The sequence below is a fragment of the Uloborus diversus genome, chromosome 1 (assembly GCF_026930045.1).
Source record: "Uloborus diversus isolate 005 chromosome 1, Udiv.v.3.1, whole genome shotgun sequence".
In the NCBI taxonomy this organism is placed as follows: Eukaryota; Metazoa; Arthropoda; class Arachnida; order Araneae; family Uloboridae; genus Uloborus; species Uloborus diversus.
In genome coordinates this window covers 221,185,904-221,204,658 of record NC_072731.1, presented here as the reverse complement: position 1 = coordinate 221,204,658, position 18,755 = coordinate 221,185,904, and the positions used below count along the sequence as shown (strand labels likewise).

The following is an 18,755-nucleotide window of genomic DNA, read 5'->3' as shown; positions in this document are numbered from 1 at the left end:
TACTCTGAAGCCACGTGTTGAATAATGTCAAACACATGACACGTCTCCTTTCCCTTTCTACCCCAAACTTAACCTTTGACTAGCTAAATGGTCTTCTAAATTTTTGTGCATCCTTTGGCCAGGGTGTTGTTGCAGCTGCAAAAAACCGCCAAAGAGGTCTGGTGTCTTATTTTGTTTGGGTAATATCGCAGTCGCTATAAATTGAATTGAATCGGAGAAACAAACACTGCAAAACTCGAAACAGAAACCTGGAAATGCCGAGAAACGAGATAAGAAAGAAAGGGGCAGAAACCGATCCCCGTCTGACTTCTGTTGACTTAGCACGAGAGTCAGGGCCGGATTTGGAAGTGTGGAGGCTCTGGGGCAACGAAGGAGTGGAGGCCCCTAATCAGGGTGCGAAAAAAATCATCATATTTTCGAAAATATCTGATACATTGATATATATCCGAATATTTTGATATATACGTACATATCCGATATTTTCGACCCGTGAAAGTTCGGATATTTTGTAAAAATTTTATTGTGGGAGCCCCTTTGTTGTGGAGGCCCTAGGACAGTAGCCCCGCCTGCCCTCCCCTAAATCCGGCACTGACGAGAGTCGTAAAAAGGGGGGGGGGGGGAGTTGTCCATCTAGTTTTAGTAGGGGAAGTTCGTTTAGTATCGGACAGCGGGTAGTATAGAACAAGGGCCGTTCTTAATTCCTCTGCCAGGGGCAGCACGTACTGGGTCAACTGTGCCGTATTGGAGAAGAAAGCCAAAGACGCCATATTGGTTCAAATCAACCGTTCGTTCTGGTGTGCAAAGCTAGTTGTTTGTTGAGAGAATTGCAGTGCACGAACTTAACTTCTGCGGCATATATTTACACATAGAGTAAGTTATATTGTTTCATTGTTATACCTTTAGACTGATAGTATATTAATCTAAGTATTATGAGCTATAAAAGTGTCTAGCTTAAGTAACAACCTAATGGTGGTTAAACAACTGTAGCTTTACAGTCGGGTTGTATCGGACAAACCAATTTCGGTTTGTATCGGACAAAGTTACTGGCACCAAAATAAAATACAGACGGTGTTTTTCTTTGTACAACAGGTTGAAGTGGAAAAATCACGACATAAATGGGATGAGAGACAAATATAAAAGAAGTCATTGAAAAAGTTGGACTTGTTGGAAAAAGTTTTAACTGAGCTACAACCGGACAGTCTTTACTACACATGTGACTTGTGTTCCAAATTTTAAAATGAATTTGTTTCAGTAAGGGGGTCCTAAACCAACCATAGGCTATATTTTTTAACTTTGAAAAAAATTATTACTTATTTTCATTTTTAGACTTGTATACTATTCTAAGTAATCAACTACTTTGTTCGTTTCATTTTGTTGCAAATTAAAATGTTATTTCTGAACTATTTGTTTTTATTTCAACATTTTAATGTTTTATCCGATACAACCCTCCAAAATTTAAAATTAGTCAAAAATAGAGTTTGACAAAAATTTGTTTAAAAAATACGATTCCATGTTTTTTTCACCAAAGTTTACAATTTATGTTAGGTAACTTAGTACAGCATAATTTAGTGTAAAAACTAATTTTTTACAAATAAAACAAAAAGTATTATGATTGAAATGGCTAAGGTGTCCAATACTATCCGACCTTCCCCTATCTCAAAGTTGTCCCGTTGTTGTTGTTTTCCCCTAAATAGCAACAAATACGCTGGAATGACTTTCAAGCTGGGGACGACTATGGATGGTTGACATTGCACTCGGGAGAAGGTGTCCCCTTTCTAGCATCCTCCACTAAAGCTAATGTGCGCAGAGAGCAGAGCAATGGTTTGTCATTGGAGTTCACTTTCCGACTTTCCGTTCACTATACACATCACCTATTTAGTTTAGTTCATTTTTTTTCGATGTTCATTTTGTTTTATCTGACATGAATTAAACATGGTAAATTATGTATTATGCAACTGTTTAAAGTCTTCAAAGCAAAAATAATTTCCCCAAAATAGTGAATTTCATCTTGACAATTATCGAGGGGGTCCGATTTTCAAATATTGAGGGGGGTCCGGTCCTCAAATATTGGGGGGGGGGGGTCCGGACCCCTTGGACCCCCCCAGCCGCGACGCCCGTGGCTAAACATATTTTAGAATAAATTCTTGTAGGCTTGTAATGAATAACAAACACTTAAAAACTTCAGCTAGAATATATTTTCTCAAAAAGATATATGTCATAATATAACTTCAAAGGAGAAGAAGCATGTTATAATACAAGACTTTGAATTGCTCTAACATTCTCTATACACTGCATATAACTTTAAAGAAATATCCACTGTCAACAGAAAACATAACATGTCACAGAGGTGGGTTTCAGAAAGAATTACTTCTTAGCACAAGAAGTACTTACTTATAACTTATTTTAGCGTCACTTTCCAGACAATTTGAAGCACTTACAAAAACTTACACATATAACAGTAAATTAAATAGTGCAATGAATTACTCAAAAAAATAAGAAATTAAGAAATCAGTTCAAAGTTCTTTTTTGAGCAGTTTCACTTCACTGTGGATATACCAATTTGCTTGAAAATGAAACTGTATGTCTCACATTGTTGCTTAAGACGTTAATACAATTTTATGAAACTTAACCAGAAAATTGTTAAGATAGAAATGGCACTAGGTATTGTAAGCTAAGATACGAGAATGATGAAATTTAATAAGCCTTAAAACAACTAGATTTTTTTTTTCACCAAAATTTTAACAAATGCTTATTTTTTCTCAATACAGTAACAGTAATTAGATTACAATATGTGTATATGCAGCAATAAAATAGCAGAAATTCTTTTTTCAGTATAGATATGCATCCTTTTTCAATTTTACTTATTCATGATTGTCAGAAATAGTGTCTATTACAAACAAAGTCCTGATTTTTTGGTATTTTGTCTTAATCAACTTCAACTCTATATGGTTTCTGATCAATAGATTTTGTTCCAAATTTCATGCAGTCATTAATATTGATGCTGTTTTCTTGGAGTTTTTTGAACTTGATATAAATATAATGACTCCTTCTCTTATTGTTAATGGTTTTGACAAAAGGTAGAAAAAGGTTGATAAGATTTTAAACATAAGTCACGTTCTTTTCAAAATAAATTAGTTTTATAGTTAACATAATTCACTCTCGTATTTTGATTGCTTCACCTATTATAAATGTACTATTTAGTAAATTAATAAAAAAATATACAAATACTGAAGTGCAACAGGCTTGGAACACCCTGTACATATATGAATTATGCATTGACCCCATTCCACTGAATGAAAGAACAACTATTACTTTACTCAATTTTTCAAAAGGCAAAATCTTACACCTTTGAGTGAGTACAGGGTGAAACCTTTTAAGTAAAAATATTAATGGGTGGCTTTATAATTTTATAAGGCCACCAGTATGTTCTGGCTACTTGCTGGTTTTTTGTTCTAGAAATCTGAAACTTAAAAAAACTTCAAAAGTAGAAGAATGTCCCTCAGAAAAAATACTTGCAATTTACTGTGCCAAGCCAATAGCTTCAGTGACTGCTATAGAACACTTCTAAAAGTTTTTAATTTAAAAATGATTGGCAATAAGTACTTTTTAAACAGTACTTTTCAAACTACAAAGATGTTAATATTTTCATTTAAAAGGTCTTACCCTATTTTCACTTAAATGTAATATTTTGCTTTAATCTTTCTTTTAATTTAAAAAAATTGAGTGAAATAAGAGCAAGTCTTTCTATCTTTGGTAGGAGCAAGATTATGTTCTAATTATGAGCTCTTTACTTAAATTCTATTCTCTGTAGGAGGGAGAGGAGGATTTTCATTTTGTTTGAAAGGAAACTCGTAACACGCTTTTTAATCTTATACTCTCAAAAAGATGATTTCATGCTTTGTGGATCAAATAAGATTGCGAAGCAATCTTTGGTGGCTGGCGAGTGGCAACAAGCAGGGGACGATGCCCCTAGTAATAATTAATAAATAATTTAAACTGATGAATTAAAAATTTGAATAAAAATATTGAAACAGTCAAAACAATTTACTGAATATACAATTACCACTCGGAAGAAATTTTTTTTTCAGTGGAACAGGGTTTATGTCGAATTCACGAGGTTTTTCTCTTGTGGTCATTTATATGTGCATTAATTTGACAAACTACTTTTAGGATGAAATCACTAAGTTGAAAACTCATAATAAAAGAATGCTTCATTTTCCCCCTTTGGAACAGGTATGCATTTTAAAACATATTAAATTTTGATTTTCAATTTTAATTGTCCAATTCTTTATCACTTAGTGACTCAATATGTGAAGTCTTTATTCTATGCTAATCTTTTCATTGCAGAGCATTCAGCACAGTTCATCTTCAAGTTCCATTCGACCCAACACCATGCGTTTAGTTATCTTATTTGGAAATCATGTGCGATTAGGCTCCAAGCCTCAGGATCATAAATGGAAAATGTATGTTGAAGTAGATGAAGGAGATAGTCCATTAACAACAGTAGCATGTATCAAGGAAGTTAGTTTTGAATGTCGACATGCTGGACTGCCTCTATCCAGAATAACACAAGTAAGTTATTAACAATGTGTGGAGTGACCTGAAATAGTCTTGATCAAAAAATGCAAACATCTGTTTTGTGAAAAAAAAAACTATTCATTGCAGAATTTTAATTTTTGGTGAAATTTTGATCACTTAGTAGGCAAGTTCTATGCAACTTTCTTTTCCGTGATGTACCTGCACAATGTACATGCTTATGTATTTAAAACTTATGTATAAATATAAAACTTTTTTCTAGATAAACTAAAAAAAAAAGTAAAACAAATTATTGGTCTTCAAGAGACGGAAATAACAAATTTAGTAAACAGTTTCAAAATGCTTAAATTTTTTTGACTGAACAGCATACCACATTTGAGTAAATATATTCATACTAAAGTAACGTGTTCTGGAATTTCAGGCAATATTTCATATTTCTTTGGTTTTTTTTTTGTTAAAAAAAAATAAAATTAAGGTGATCAATTTTTGCCCATGAAATAGGTACAATGATTAGGAATTACCCCAATAGATACAATGAATTGTTAATTTTTAATTTTATGTGTGAGAACTGAATTGTTTTTAGCGCATTAGACTGATTCTTGGGTCCTTGATTAGCTGTGGGGCGATTCTTGAAAAAATGTCCCATGCATAACGTTAAGTTATTAATTTTATTGAAGTAACTGGAGTAAAATCCCTCTAATGCGGACACTAACGGGACAGTTTTTTTGTCCGCAGTAGAGAGGTGTCCGCAGGACAGGGGTTTATTAATGTTATTTGCATTGGAACTGGGGAATTAAAAATTGTCCTTATAAGAGAGGTGTCCGCCTTTGAGGGGTGTCCGTTAGGAGGGGTTTTACTGTATTAACTAAATACGAGATGAACTGTTATGCTTTGATAGTATATTAGAGCATATATTATTCCACAACAGCATTATTTTTTGAAAATTGGGATGGTCGTCAAGATTTTGTGTGTGTAATTTTGTTTTTGTTGGGAATATTGCTTCCTTGTCAAGCATGTGGAGGGATTAGAATTCATACGAAAGATATTGAAGAAAGTTTTGTGATGGCATGATCATATGAATTTTAAAAAAGTGATAAAATTTATTTCAGAGTTTAAAATAGCATTATAATAGCATTTAAATTTGCTATACTTCAAGCAATAATGAATAAAAAAGAGCACATAAAATATTCGCAATTATTTTCAGCCTAAAAATTTAGTACTGTATGAATCAAAAGCATTTGCTCATTGTTTTTTTTTTCCTATCTCCGAATTGTTACAATGTTTCTAGTTCTTATAGGAATTTAGTTGTTAACTTCATATGAAACGTTAAATATAAGTTTGCATTTTGTGAACTTTTTCATCTTATAAAAATTTTTTTTTATGTTTTGATATTCAGTTTTGGTGATTTACCATACTTCTTTTCATGTGACCAGTTTGAAAATGTTTTGATTTTTGTCCTTGCTTTTCGAATAGTATATTATGTATTTAGTATTTTTCTAAAAATTGCAGCCTCCATTTGTTATGGATCGTTGGTGTGTTGGAATCAAAGCTGATACTATTGTCACTTGTATTGTAACATATGAGGTAAAATGCTAATTACTATATTTAGCAAAAATGATTTTATAAATCTTAAACTAATTATTTATCATATCATAATTGAGTTAAAATTGTTTCATAACTAATGTGTACCGAAAACATGAATGATATCAATTGAGAATTATACCTTCTTTAAAGTTATTCCAATAAAATTTTGGAACATTGATATCTTAATTAGTGATGTGCCGGATCATCAAAAAAGTAGATCCGCGGATACGGATCTTATTTTTTTTTTTACCCAATTCAACTATTCAAGTGTTTAATTTGTTATGGAAGGTATTTCTATGAGAAAAATAACACTGCTTCTTCAAAAAATGTCATGTGCGGCGAAAATATAATCAAGACTATGATTCACTCTTTAAAGAAATCTCCGTTAAAATTGAGTGAGAGTTTTAAGGAACGGGTCAACGCTGCATTAATGCTTAAATAGAATGTGATAAATTATTTCTGGCTTGCTTAATAGATGCAGGATACAGGAACAAGAGCTCAAAGCTGCTACTGGACAGGCTAGAAATATTTTTCGCATTTTATTTCAGCATAATTGCAGCACTGACCCATTCCACCCAACTTACTCCGACCAACAGAATAACAAAGCCGGAACACCTTTACAAACAGTAAATAGAGAATTTAGTCTCACTTTTTTTGAAGAATGCCGAGAAAAACCAAAATGAATAATAACAGAAACTAATATAAAATTAAAAATTGAAAAAAAAAAAAAAAACCATGCCGACCTGATATTGGGATGGATTTTGCGGGTCAGAACACACATTATTAACAAATATGAACTGACAGTGGATAGAAATTTTAAATCATTGAGCTTTTCTCCTTATCCGACTATGAAATAGCTACTGACCAGGAGTATAAAGGCTTTGAATTGCATTTAAAATTTCCTTAATTCGATATAGCTTTTACTGTATATAACTTGGAAGTTCCAAACAAATATCAAACGCGGAAAACTTAGTTCTTTGAATTTGGGGCCAATATTTTTAACGTATGGGTAAGTTTTTACTACCATAATTCTGAACTATGTTAAGTCGGTTTTTATTAGTATTTCCGGTAATTCAAGTTCTGCAAAAACGAGACCAAGCTAAGAACATTTTCGATCAAGTCACCTTTTGAACGAAAAAAGAACTATCAAAATCGGTTCATCTGTTTAGGAGCTACGATGCCACAAATAGACACACAGATACTTTTAAAACTTATTACCCGTTTCTTTTTCGAACGGGGGGTACAAATCTTTATTCAAATTTCAATCTTTTATTCAAATATTAAAAAAATTTTAGAATAGAAATGATCCGTTTAAGATCCGTCAAAAAAGTAGCGGATACAGATACAAATCTTGATTTTCCATCGGATATCCGCGCATACGGATATCTGGAACATCACTACTCTTAATGCATCTCATTCAATTACCTCAAATGAATTCCACCTATAAAAGTAATGCAAAAATAATTAATATTTTTTAAGTATGGTATTTATATTTTTAACTGTAGTTTTTTGTGTATGTTAGTTTCGGATCCAATTCTAGAGCATTGTTCCTCCGTGGAGGCGGCTGCCCCCATTCTCCCCCCACCTCTAGTGGGCAATGGGAGAATGCTGAGAGGGTGAGCATGTTTTAGGATGTAGGGGTGTGGTGGGCATATTTCTTTGTAAACAAGTTCTTTTCTAGCCATAGCCTGAACTACCTCAGACCCCCTCTAACAACTGAGGTAAGTGAGGTCACAGCAATAGTACAACAAAGAATTGCAGTACTACACTACATAGTAATAATATTCTATTACTTATTGTAATAATTTCTGACAATATTTAATAAATGCATTCACTAGAAGTATATTTCAGAAATGTACTTAAGATAAAAATAAGATTGAAATTCGTACTATGCTTTTTGTAAGTACATTTTTCCCATAATAAGTTTTAAAATTTTATGTACAGTCACATGCATGCTCCATACAACTTTTCAAGTTTTAATCTGCACAATTTATTTAAGTGCAAAATCATCTAAAGCAATGATATGGAAAACTAATATGATTTTAAATAATTATAAGAAAATTGAGCATTATTCACTGTAATTTAAAGATTGAAAAATAATATATTTACTTTTAGTCAATAGTGAAAAAGCCAAGATTTACGCAACATATTCATCAAGTTGTGGCTGAAGGAAATACATCTCTTCAGAAGGAGGTGACTCTGATGCTTCGTACTTTACCTCAAAACAATAGAAGACAGCGAGAACAGCACTGTCGAAGTGCACCTATTTTACCAGAAGCTTGGCAAGATCGCTTTTTTCCTGAATCATTTTCTCTTCCCCCAGGCAAAATAGGTAATTTTGACTGATTCAACTCATTTATTACAAATCACAATCATTAAGGCACATATTTGTTTATGCATTTAACAAGACCGAGAAAATTTCAATAAGACTCTTGGGTGCAAGACCTTCCGTCTCAGGACGGATTTCCGTCTTGGACAAAATTTCCGAGACGGAGGTCGAGACGGAAATAAATTCGCTGACTTTCTTTAAGTTTTTACTTAAAAAAGAAAATTTGAGTGTTTGAAAAATATGCTTTAATATATTACTGGACCGTTCATAACCACGAATTTACATCGACCTTCTCTCGGTTTTCCGCCATGGGCTTGTTTTGTTTGCAACGTGCTTTTGGAGGAGTGACTTTTCGACTGGAGCCGTTTGTCTTTTTTTAGGTATAGCTGTGTTATTTCAAACTCACTGCATTGCAGAACGAGGAGTTGCTCGCTATTCTTCCTGATTTTTCGAAATAATCGGCTCTAATTGAAAACTCAGCCTTTTCTTATGCTATTTTCGATCATCTTTTCGGTTTTTTTTTTCATTTGCGCGTGTTTTTTTTTTTTGCAAACTTTACGTGCATTTATGAAAGCTATGTACGCTCTTAAAATGTCTTAAGAGTTGAGTCTAAACCACCGAATGAGAGCGATTGCTGACTAGATGAAATGTTTTCGCCACAGCAAAGGGCATCCGCATACCAGGTAAAACGGAAACTCAGGGATTTTTTATACTTTAATGAAATTGGGAATTTTGGAAATAATCGAGGAAAACTTTCAAGCTGGTTGGAAACACCGATGGGCAACCATTCCTGCATTTTTGACAAAGACTTGAGGAATCACTAAATTCCAATGTCATTGAATCTAATACTCGCTAGAATAGAAATATGGGGAGGGGGAGAGAAAGGAAAGGAGAAAAATAAAGGCAGCACGAGTTTGTGAAAAAAACGCTGCTCTTGCAAAGAGGGTAAGTCCGCAAATTGACCCACGATACTGAGGTCTTAAAATGTTTATATTTTGGACAATCTGAGAGGAGGGGGGGGGGGGCTACTCAAGGACTCCAGCATAAAATATCGAAAATGAATTGAAAACCATTTTTGAAGCTCGGAGTGGTTCGATATTTCTCCTCTGCAAAACTCTTAAAAATTTAAAAGTCAAAAAGTTTTAGGCTCTCTTTAATGATGTAAAAGTGGGGAGGGGGAAGTTAAAAAAAAAATCAAACTGGAGTCTTAAAAACACTAATTTAGGCAATCTTTGGTGAATTTATGATATAAGGTTTTGGTGTTCTAATATGAAAATGTTTTGTAGCTGATGTATTAAAACTATTTGAGGCTATACTTAAATGACTTAAGTGAAAGGGCATTTGGGACTCTCTCCCAGAAAGTGTTTGTAATTGAAGTCTTAGAACTTTTAGGCTGTTTTTGGCAATGTCAGGAGGGAGGGAGGGGGCTCTCTTTGGGCGAAATTCCGAAACTGGAGTCTTAAAAGCGCAACTTTAGACCGTCTTTGGGTTCGGGGTTCCTCCTTCCCAAAAAATATTCAAAGCTGAAGTATTCGAAACTCAGCTTTAGGTAATCTTAGGAAGACTGAAGAAGAGGAAATTGGAAGCCTTTATCTCAATAAATTTATAATTTAAATTCTTAAATCCTCGGTGATGAAAAGTGGAAACCGCAAATTGAAGTCAAATTTAGTGAACTTAGGGGAAGGAGTTCGGGGGGGGGGGGGGTCTCTCCCCGAAAATTTCTCCGTGCTGAAGTATTGAAATGTTATTTTGGCTATTTTTGAGTGAGTTAAGAGTTAGAGAATTCAGGGGCCTTTCTCGAAACATTTTCAAAATTGAGATCTTAAAACTTTGGGTTGTCTATGGCGATGTGTGGAGGGGAGTTGCTTTCTCAATAGAAAAATAAATCTTAAACAAAAACTTACACTGCGTTTAGTAAACACAATGGAAGGGGGAAGGGTGTATTCCGCACCCCAGCCTGAAATATTTCCATTTCTGAAATTTTTAGAGCTTTGTTTTGGGCTATGTTTGGATGACTTAAGGGGAAGGGTGTTGGAAGATTCTTTCAAAAAGTTTCCGAAATCAAAGTATTAAAACTTTTTAGGCGGTCATAAGTCATGTTTGTAGGTAAAGGGGGTACTATTCCTACAAAAAGAAAAAAAAATAGGAACTGAAGCCTTAAAAATTGAAATTTAGGACATTTGTAGTGAACTCAGAGCGAAAATTTTTGATGCTGAAATATTTAAAGCGCCACTTTAGGCTATATTTGAGTGCCTTAAGAGGGATGCAATTCGGGGACCCTGCCTGGGGTTAGGATTCAGTTCCCCCTATTACATTTTTTTAATTAATGAATATTGGAAAGGGTACCTTGTTCAAAAAATATATCTACTTCACTGAAGCTTTTTTTTATTGCTAATTTCACCACCTGGTATCTTATAAAAGAATTGTTTTTCAAATGAAGACTGTGGGGGGAATGGTGCCAGCTCATTATCATTAGTCGCCCATACCCTTCCCACACCTTTCCTTCTTTTGTGCTTTGTTGGCGCTACCTTGGGTAGACTTTCCGATCAGAACTGATTTATGTTGCAAAAGTGAAAATCTTATGTCCTAAGCGATTTTATTGCTACAATAAAAATGTTTACGATCGATAAAAAACTATTGGTGGGGAGCTCCGAACGCTTTTACCCCTAACATTATCCAACATCGTCTAAAATTGCGTTTTTTGAACTTCAATTTCGAAATATTGCCGAAGGAGGGTTCCTGAACTCCATCCCTTCAATAGTGCATTCAAAAGGGAGTACAAACGTTATGAAAGATGGAGTACAATTTCGTTTTTAAAGCTACAATTTCAGGGAGAGCCCAGAGCGCCTCCCCCCCCCCTCTTTCCCCAATATTTTTTGAAGGTTGCCCAATGTTGTGATTTTCGGACTATCAGTTTGAAATAATTGATATAAGAGTCCCTGAACCCCTCCTTTCCCGGAACTTTATCAAAATGGCCTACCATAGCGTTTTTTGGACTCAAATTTGGAAAAATGTCTGGGGGAGAGCCCCCAGACCCCCCCCCCCTTATTGCCGGATATTAGGTTTTTTGGAATTATGATGCCAAAACGCTTAAATACTGCAATTTAAAGGATTAAATTTTAAATCAAACACAGATTCCAAAACTGGCATTATTAAAATCTACAACATTTATACACAAATTTTTCCTTAAGCCCGCATGCGGGCGGGGGAAGGGGGGTGTTGGGCTGAAAATATTTTCCGTCTTGAACACATCACCATACTTGCACCCATGATAAGACTAACCACACGAATTGTGTAATAAAGGAAAAAAATTAAATTAGTAGCAATCAAAAGAGTATGAACAAACATTTTTTTTTACAATGCATTAATTATTTTCCTCCACCATTGAGACATAAGGTCTTGAGTTCTGCCAAAATTGAAAGAAAAGTCCTCAAGTTTAAAGACTTAGCGAGAAATGGAAGATACTTCGCAACTTCGTCACCATCTGCAGGTATCAGGACAGCCATGTGCAAAGTGTGCGAAAGATGTCATCTTTTTCTCACCATTTTTTTCTTTTTATATTATTACACTATTGTATGGCTTGTACACTATGATAAGGACTAAACCTCAAAAAGGCTTAAGGAGAATTAATTTCATTATTTCTTGCAAAGAAAAAACTTTGAGACATAGCAAAAAATCTGTGACACGCACACACACACACATAAAGAAATAACTATTTACAAGGCTCATTTTCCTCCTACTTTTCCTACTATTCCTACTTTTTCCTACTTAAGTAGGAATTGTCCTACTTTTCAGCAAAAATTCCTACTTTTTAGCAAAAAATTCTTACTTCTCCTATTTTTTAGCATGATATTCCTTTAGAATTTAACTTGAAATCCCTTCAAAAGACACTGAAATTTGATGTGATTTCAAAAAAATTGCATTCAGAAAATGAAAATTTGTTAATTGTAAATTGTTTATATATAGTATTGAATTTATTTAACAAAGTTATACATGCTAGCAATTTCTTCTGAATTCTACTGCTTTTGTTAAGAAAAAAACTTTAGTTTTTAAAAAGTATATAATAAAAGAAATCCATCTATATAAGTACAAACTTTTGATAATTATACTTGATTATGTGTGTTATTATTATTTTTTTTTTTATTATTATTTTTTTTGCTGGCATGTAATATTAGTTATTATATTTGAATTTCAGTTTGCACTATAGTCAAAAAAACTGAATCCTTCCCCACCTTTTGTTTTTGTCACATTTTCGTAAAATTCAAGAGTTTTGTAAAATCGATATAATTTTCAGTATGGAAGAACGAAGTTCAGTTAAATCAGATAAATAAAACTTTCTTTTTGTGTCAAAAAGTTTTAAATTAGAAATTTCATGTTATTTCTGACCTAAAATATTTTTTTGCATACAAAGTACTGAGTGCAATTAGCTCAAACTTTTTGCTTTCTTTAAATAGATAGGTCTTTAGATATAGTAACATTTAAAGCACATTAAAATGCTGCTTAATGGTTGTCATGTACCTCTTTCCAGAAACCAAAAAAATTCCTCTTTCCTCAATCAACATTGATTTTGAAGCTGGTGCTTTGCAATAAGATAATAATTCGGCAATGTTTATTATTCAATATTGTTTGAACTTTATTTTGATTGTCCTAAAAATGTTCGGAAATTTTATCTAAATTGTATCATAATTTCTTTAAACGCTCTTGCGGCTGACAATAGCTTGGCTTAGGGGTGCCTCGAGTTTTAATTTTTTGAATGGCAGAAATTCTGAATTTGGCGAATGATAAATTACAGGTATCACCATATAAATATAACTTATAGTAAAATAGTGGTTTAAAAAACTTCAAAAAAAAAAAAAAAAACCACGCTTTTGTAGCAAAATTACCTTATCATCTAAAAAGTTTATTTTTTACTTTTCAGTTTTTTTTGCTACAAAAGCGTGTTAGCGTTTTTTTTTTTTTTTAGTTTTTTAAGCTATTATTTTCTTTTTCTTTCTGTTTCTTCTTTTTTTTTAGTTTAACAAAAAATATTCGTTTCAACATTTTTGAAAACCTTTTATATTTATGAAATTTGCCCAAAAAAAGTGCATATAGGTCTCGGGCAGCATTTGAAACGCAGTCTCTTGAACTCCAAAAAGAAGATACTCCTTAAAGCATAATAGCTGAGCTCTAAAAACATTCAACTGTGCTGATAAATTGCCTGTGGAGTAATTGTCTAATCCAGCTAATCCATCTCAGTCACCAATGTATGTGTGCAGAAATCATATTTATATTACTTTTAAAATTTGAGATATATTTTAATAAAAGTATTGTTCGACAATGGCCTGATCAAAAATGAAATGCCAATTGAAGGGTCATCTAAATTTTGGCATGAAATTACTTAAAAACAATTATAACTCATGTTCTAATTACCTTAGAACATTGGAACAAACATTGTCTGATGCAGAAAAATCCAAGGTTTTTATAGATATTTTCAAATTTATAGTTTTTTTATTTTTCTTCTTCACATTGTTGGATTTATGCCAAAATATTGATTAAAATTTGAATATACTAACAATTAATAGTTAATTAATTTGATTATAGAATATTGCATTGTAATCGGGTCTGAGGTGGTTGCATGCCAAATTTCAAAAGAATCTGATCGCAGGAAGTGGGCGAAATTTGAGTTGCAAGATTCTGTTATAAGGTACATACATAGATACACGTAAAGTTAATAAAAGTTTGTTAATAAAAAGAGACATTTGGATATCAAAAAATTGCAGTTATGTCCCAAATTTGCGGGATAAAGAAATTTTTGAAAAACCACAGTGACCGGGGCACTCTTGGCTTGCTGCACAATAGCATTTTTTGATTAATTATAGAGTATTATATCGATAACACATAAAAAGTCTTAAAAACATCTCAAAGTATTCATCCATTTTAAAAGTACAGCAATGTAAAAATCCAAAAAATTCAATAAACTTTGAAGGCTCGGTATACAAACTGTTCTTGAAATTAAAATTTAAAATAAAATCTTTTTTTTTTTCCAAAATGCAACTCTTCAGAAATTAAAAAAAAATGTATGTATTGAAATGGCATGTATCATAATGGGGTTCATATTTAAATGTAAAAAAAAAAAAGCTTTCTTTGAATGTGTCCCCCCTGCTTCAGTTTCATTGAAACCCTAAATGGTAACATAAATTTTAGTAGAAAATTGTATTCATTTTACATCGAATGACCCACAAATTTTTGAGTGAAAAAATTCCTTGTTGACTTAAAAAACTTTTTTAGAAGTGGTGCAGCAAAAACTGTATATATTTGATTTAATGTTGCTATTAGTGTATATTGAACAAAGTCTCAAAAAAAGGGGGGGGGGGAGGGAGTGGGTTCTGAGAAATAGAATAGCATTTGGTTCAAGTATTTATTCTTAATCAGGGGTGTCCACTTAGAGGGGTCATGGCGCAGATTGTGTTGTTGAATTTTTTTTTTTGGGGGGGGGGTGTATGTTTTAAGGGGTAATTCTTTTTGGGTGGCTTCCTATGTAGGTTTTTTTTTTTTTTTTGTGATATTTAGAGTGGTGCGCCCTTAATTTTGCAGGGGCACCCATGTCTTATTTGTTCTTGCTCAGTGATATAACTTTACATATTTGTTCGTATTATGTTCAGGATACTGCCTGACAACCTGTGATACTGGATAATAATGTTTTTCATATCAAATTCTACCGGTAATACGTAAACTGCTTTGAAACAATAAACTCAAATTTCCTATTACAATGGACAAACTATTATATTTCTTCTTCTTTTTTTTAAAAATAAATTACTTTCATGCTTTTAGCTAGCATTTTAGAAGTATTTAGTTAAAATTACATATTAGTATTTAAAAAAGAAAATTTACAATTTAAAATTAATAAAATTTTTATTGAAAAGAATAATTTTAGAGGAAATGTAACCGAGCTCTAGGATAAGGCAATCAACTAAGCCTTTAAAAATAATAAATTAAAATAGCAAAGCCTTATATACCAACAGCTCTAAAACATTACAAGTTTTCGGGGTCAACAATCTAATATTGCTTCGACATACGTTTGTACATGTCTTTTGATTCCATGCTTATGAATGATGTTTTATTAGAATTTAAAAAAATATTAAAATTAAAATAACAAAGCTTTATGCACCAACAGCTCTAAAAAGCTATAAGTTTTACCTATAATTTGAAGTTTCTACAGTCAACAATCTAATATTGCTTCTACATCAGTATTGTACACATTTTTTTATTTCATTGTTTGGCACTATGTAAAATACAGAGAGAGATACTTAAGATTTTACTCGTGCCGTAAAGACAAAAGAGAAGTAATTTTATTAGAAAATTAAATTAAAACCAACTTTAATTTACAATACATCTTTTATTTTCAGAAAAAAGCACATGGGCCAAAGTAGTAGCAGGTGAAACAAATGTTCCTAATCCTCTTCAGAAAAATAAGAAATTTGGCCATTTTGATGATTCTGGTTCCAGTAGTGAAGAAAATATATTTCAAAGTATGAAAAGTATTGGACGTCATCTCCTTGAAGATACTCAACCGAAGACCCGTTTAAAAAAAGTGTCTTTTACACTGCATGAATCTAGTTCATCAGAATCTATTGGAAGTGATACTCAGTTCTCCTCTAAAGTATTTCAAGAGAGACGTGGCAGTACACCCTCATGCCGTCCTCGATTCAAATATAGACATTCTGCAAGTGATTCAGGTTTTCCAATGAATAATGATATCAAAACTAAATTTGATAAAGATTCTAGGTTTCTGAAATTTCGAGAATGTAGGATAAGACTTCAGAGTGAAGTAGATAGGTTTATGAGGGACAATAAAAATGATGCAACCTTTGAGACTGTTGCACGAAAGGCTGAAGAAGCTTTTAGAGAGCCAGTTGAAGATGCCCTCGGTGAATTTCCTCTACATTTCAGAAGGCACCATAAAGGATTAGCCGGGCAAGGTGGCAGAGGTCATCTTTTTCAAACTGACAAAGGCGAACCACAGTTACGATCTTGGAGCTTAGATAGAAATGCATTGTGATTCTTAAGTATTACTTCTGATTATTTAAAACTTTCGGTTATGTATATAAAAAGGCAAAACCTTAAGAAGCTGATCTCTTCTCTTCTGTGTAAGTTATCTGATGGAAATCTCAAATTATGCTAAAGTCTGCAATTTCTTTCTTGTTCTTTGAGTCAGTAAGTCTTTCTTTTGCAAGAACTATTCAGCTGAAGGTGTTGATGTAGCCTAGTTAAAACATAAAAAAGTGCAATATTTATATCCAAAAACTGTTTATTGTGATACAATCTGGCTTTTTCCTTATGAATTATACTTTATTCAGTTTCTTGACAAAATTCATTTCCTTAATGTAAGGTCTAAGAAAATCCACGAGGCCTTGAACTGACACGGAAATTGAACATTAAGTGAAAAAGTTAGAGAAATCAAAAAAATATCCAAAACGTCAAAAGAAAAGTTGGTGTGTTATGAGGGAATAGGGATCCACATGCTATGGTTACCTAAATGCAAATATGCAATGAAGATTTTCTATAAATTTTAATTATTGTCAATTTCATTAAATCATTCCCATTATTTTCTAAGTAAGTATAAAATGCTCCACCTTTCTCTTTCTTTAATAAAATTGAAGTAAATAAAGAACCAAATCATTTTACATTCTGTGATCTGGAATTATTTTAAGGTAAAATAGTCATTTTCATCTTGGAAATTTCAACACAGAAATAATTATCGAGGTTCACCAGTATACTGTGATTTTGCTGAAAATGGCTAAGTGTTTAAAAATATTTTGATGCCAATAAAACAAAAACATGTGTACTAAAATATCTATGAAATATAAATCTCAACTTTAACAAACTATGTTGCTTTTTTTTTGCTTTCTTCTTATGCTAAGATTCACTTTTAAGAAAATAATATATTTTCTAGATTTAATCTAGGTTTCAAATTAAGTACAAGAGCCCCTTGTTATATTACGCTTTCAGTTAAGTAATCTGTTATTATTTTGCTCCATTAGTAAGTACTTTGTGTTGGTCCTTGACCAACACAAAGTATTCTTTACTTTGACTTTTGTGACTTACTTTTTAAAATTAGACACAAAATTAATTCAATTGACGAAGGTGTGCATCTCGAAGAAATATTTATGAAATTTGATTTTGTTCTTTTTTATTTGAATTTCAAGCAAACCTTTTCACTTAAATTCGAAACTATCAGACTACAACTTCTTGCTAATAATTATTCCAACAAACTTGTAATTTTAAATAAGTAGATGTTTTCATACACTATAAAAAATACGGATTTTGCAAAACATCGCTTGTATTTTCTAGGAAGACAAAAAAGTGAAAGCCAGTGCTACAAGAAAACCTAACAACAGCATTGTAATACTTCCTCATTATGTAACATAAACCATATGATTTTTAAGCTAACCCCGGGTTCCCAAAGTGTGCACAAACCAAAGATGTTGGTGATAGCCCGAAAATCTCCAGTTAATCACCTGTAAAGATCCACTTTCCTATTTTGTTTTTTCACGGTAACATGTATAAAATGCAATAGAGACAGACTAGGGTGTTGTGAGAAATTTTTAATTCTTCAACAGGTGCTTGAAATCGGAAAAGTTTGGGAACTTGTGGACTTATCAAAAAAAATATGTAAGAAAAAAGTTTTCTGTGTATACCAGTATATAAGTAAATTGGGAATATATTATTCCCTTCCCAAAACTCACAACGTTATATTTTTTTGACCATAGAAACTGACTAAAACGAATCACTTCTATAAAAAATTACAGTGAAATTCAACCACACAAAACTCCCACATTATTTTCTGACTACATTACTGTTTATGAGATTAACCATTTTGACTTCAATCGCAGTGTTGCCAGATGGTCAAATCCAGATTTTCTCGATTCCCTTCCAACTTTTCCCCAAAAAGCAATGTTTTCTATCAAAATTCCCCAAATTCAAAAATTATTTTTCCACTAATATTTTCATAAAATGAGTCGACTTCCTCTGATATTTTTGTCTCTTGAAAAATTTTTTTTCTCCCCAAATAGCCAAATTTTCTCATAAAATTCCCCAACTTTTTTTCCCCCATTTTCGCTTTTTTTTTTTGTTTTTTTCTTTAATCTTTATCTTTTTTTACTAATAATAAAGCTGAAAGTCTCTCTGTCCGGATCTCTCTCTTTCTATGTCATGATCTCTGTGACGCGCATATCACCTAGACCGTTCGACCGATTTTCATGAAATTTGACAAAGAATTAGTTTGTAGCACGTGGGTGTGCACCTTTAAGCGATTTTTCAAAAATTC

General features: G+C 32.6%; 1 protein-coding gene across 3 annotated transcripts in view; it reads left to right on the top strand.

Annotated features, from left to right (window-relative positions):
• LOC129225103 (mitogen-activated protein kinase kinase kinase 20-like) overlaps window positions 1-18,462 on the top strand; it is a 48,430-nt gene extending 29,968 nt beyond the window's left edge. The window contains exons 17-22 of one of the 3 annotated variants that reach the window (XR_008580717.1): window positions 4,171-4,233; window positions 4,348-4,572; window positions 6,046-6,120; window positions 8,236-8,452; window positions 15,835-17,041; window positions 17,780-18,462. Coding sequence is in view for 2 of the 3 variants with exons in the window: in XM_054859665.1 (XP_054715640.1) it covers window positions 4,171-4,233; window positions 4,348-4,572; window positions 6,046-6,120; window positions 8,236-8,452; window positions 15,835-16,487 (1,233 nt within the window). In the remaining variant the exon portion in view is untranslated. Of the gene's footprint in view, window positions 1-4,170; window positions 4,234-4,347; window positions 4,573-6,045; window positions 6,121-8,235; window positions 8,453-15,834; window positions 17,280-17,779 lie in introns of those variants that run through there. The other 2 variants (XM_054859665.1, XM_054859676.1) reach the window with 2 other exon arrangements.
• Window positions 18,463-18,755: the final 293 nt, after the last annotated feature.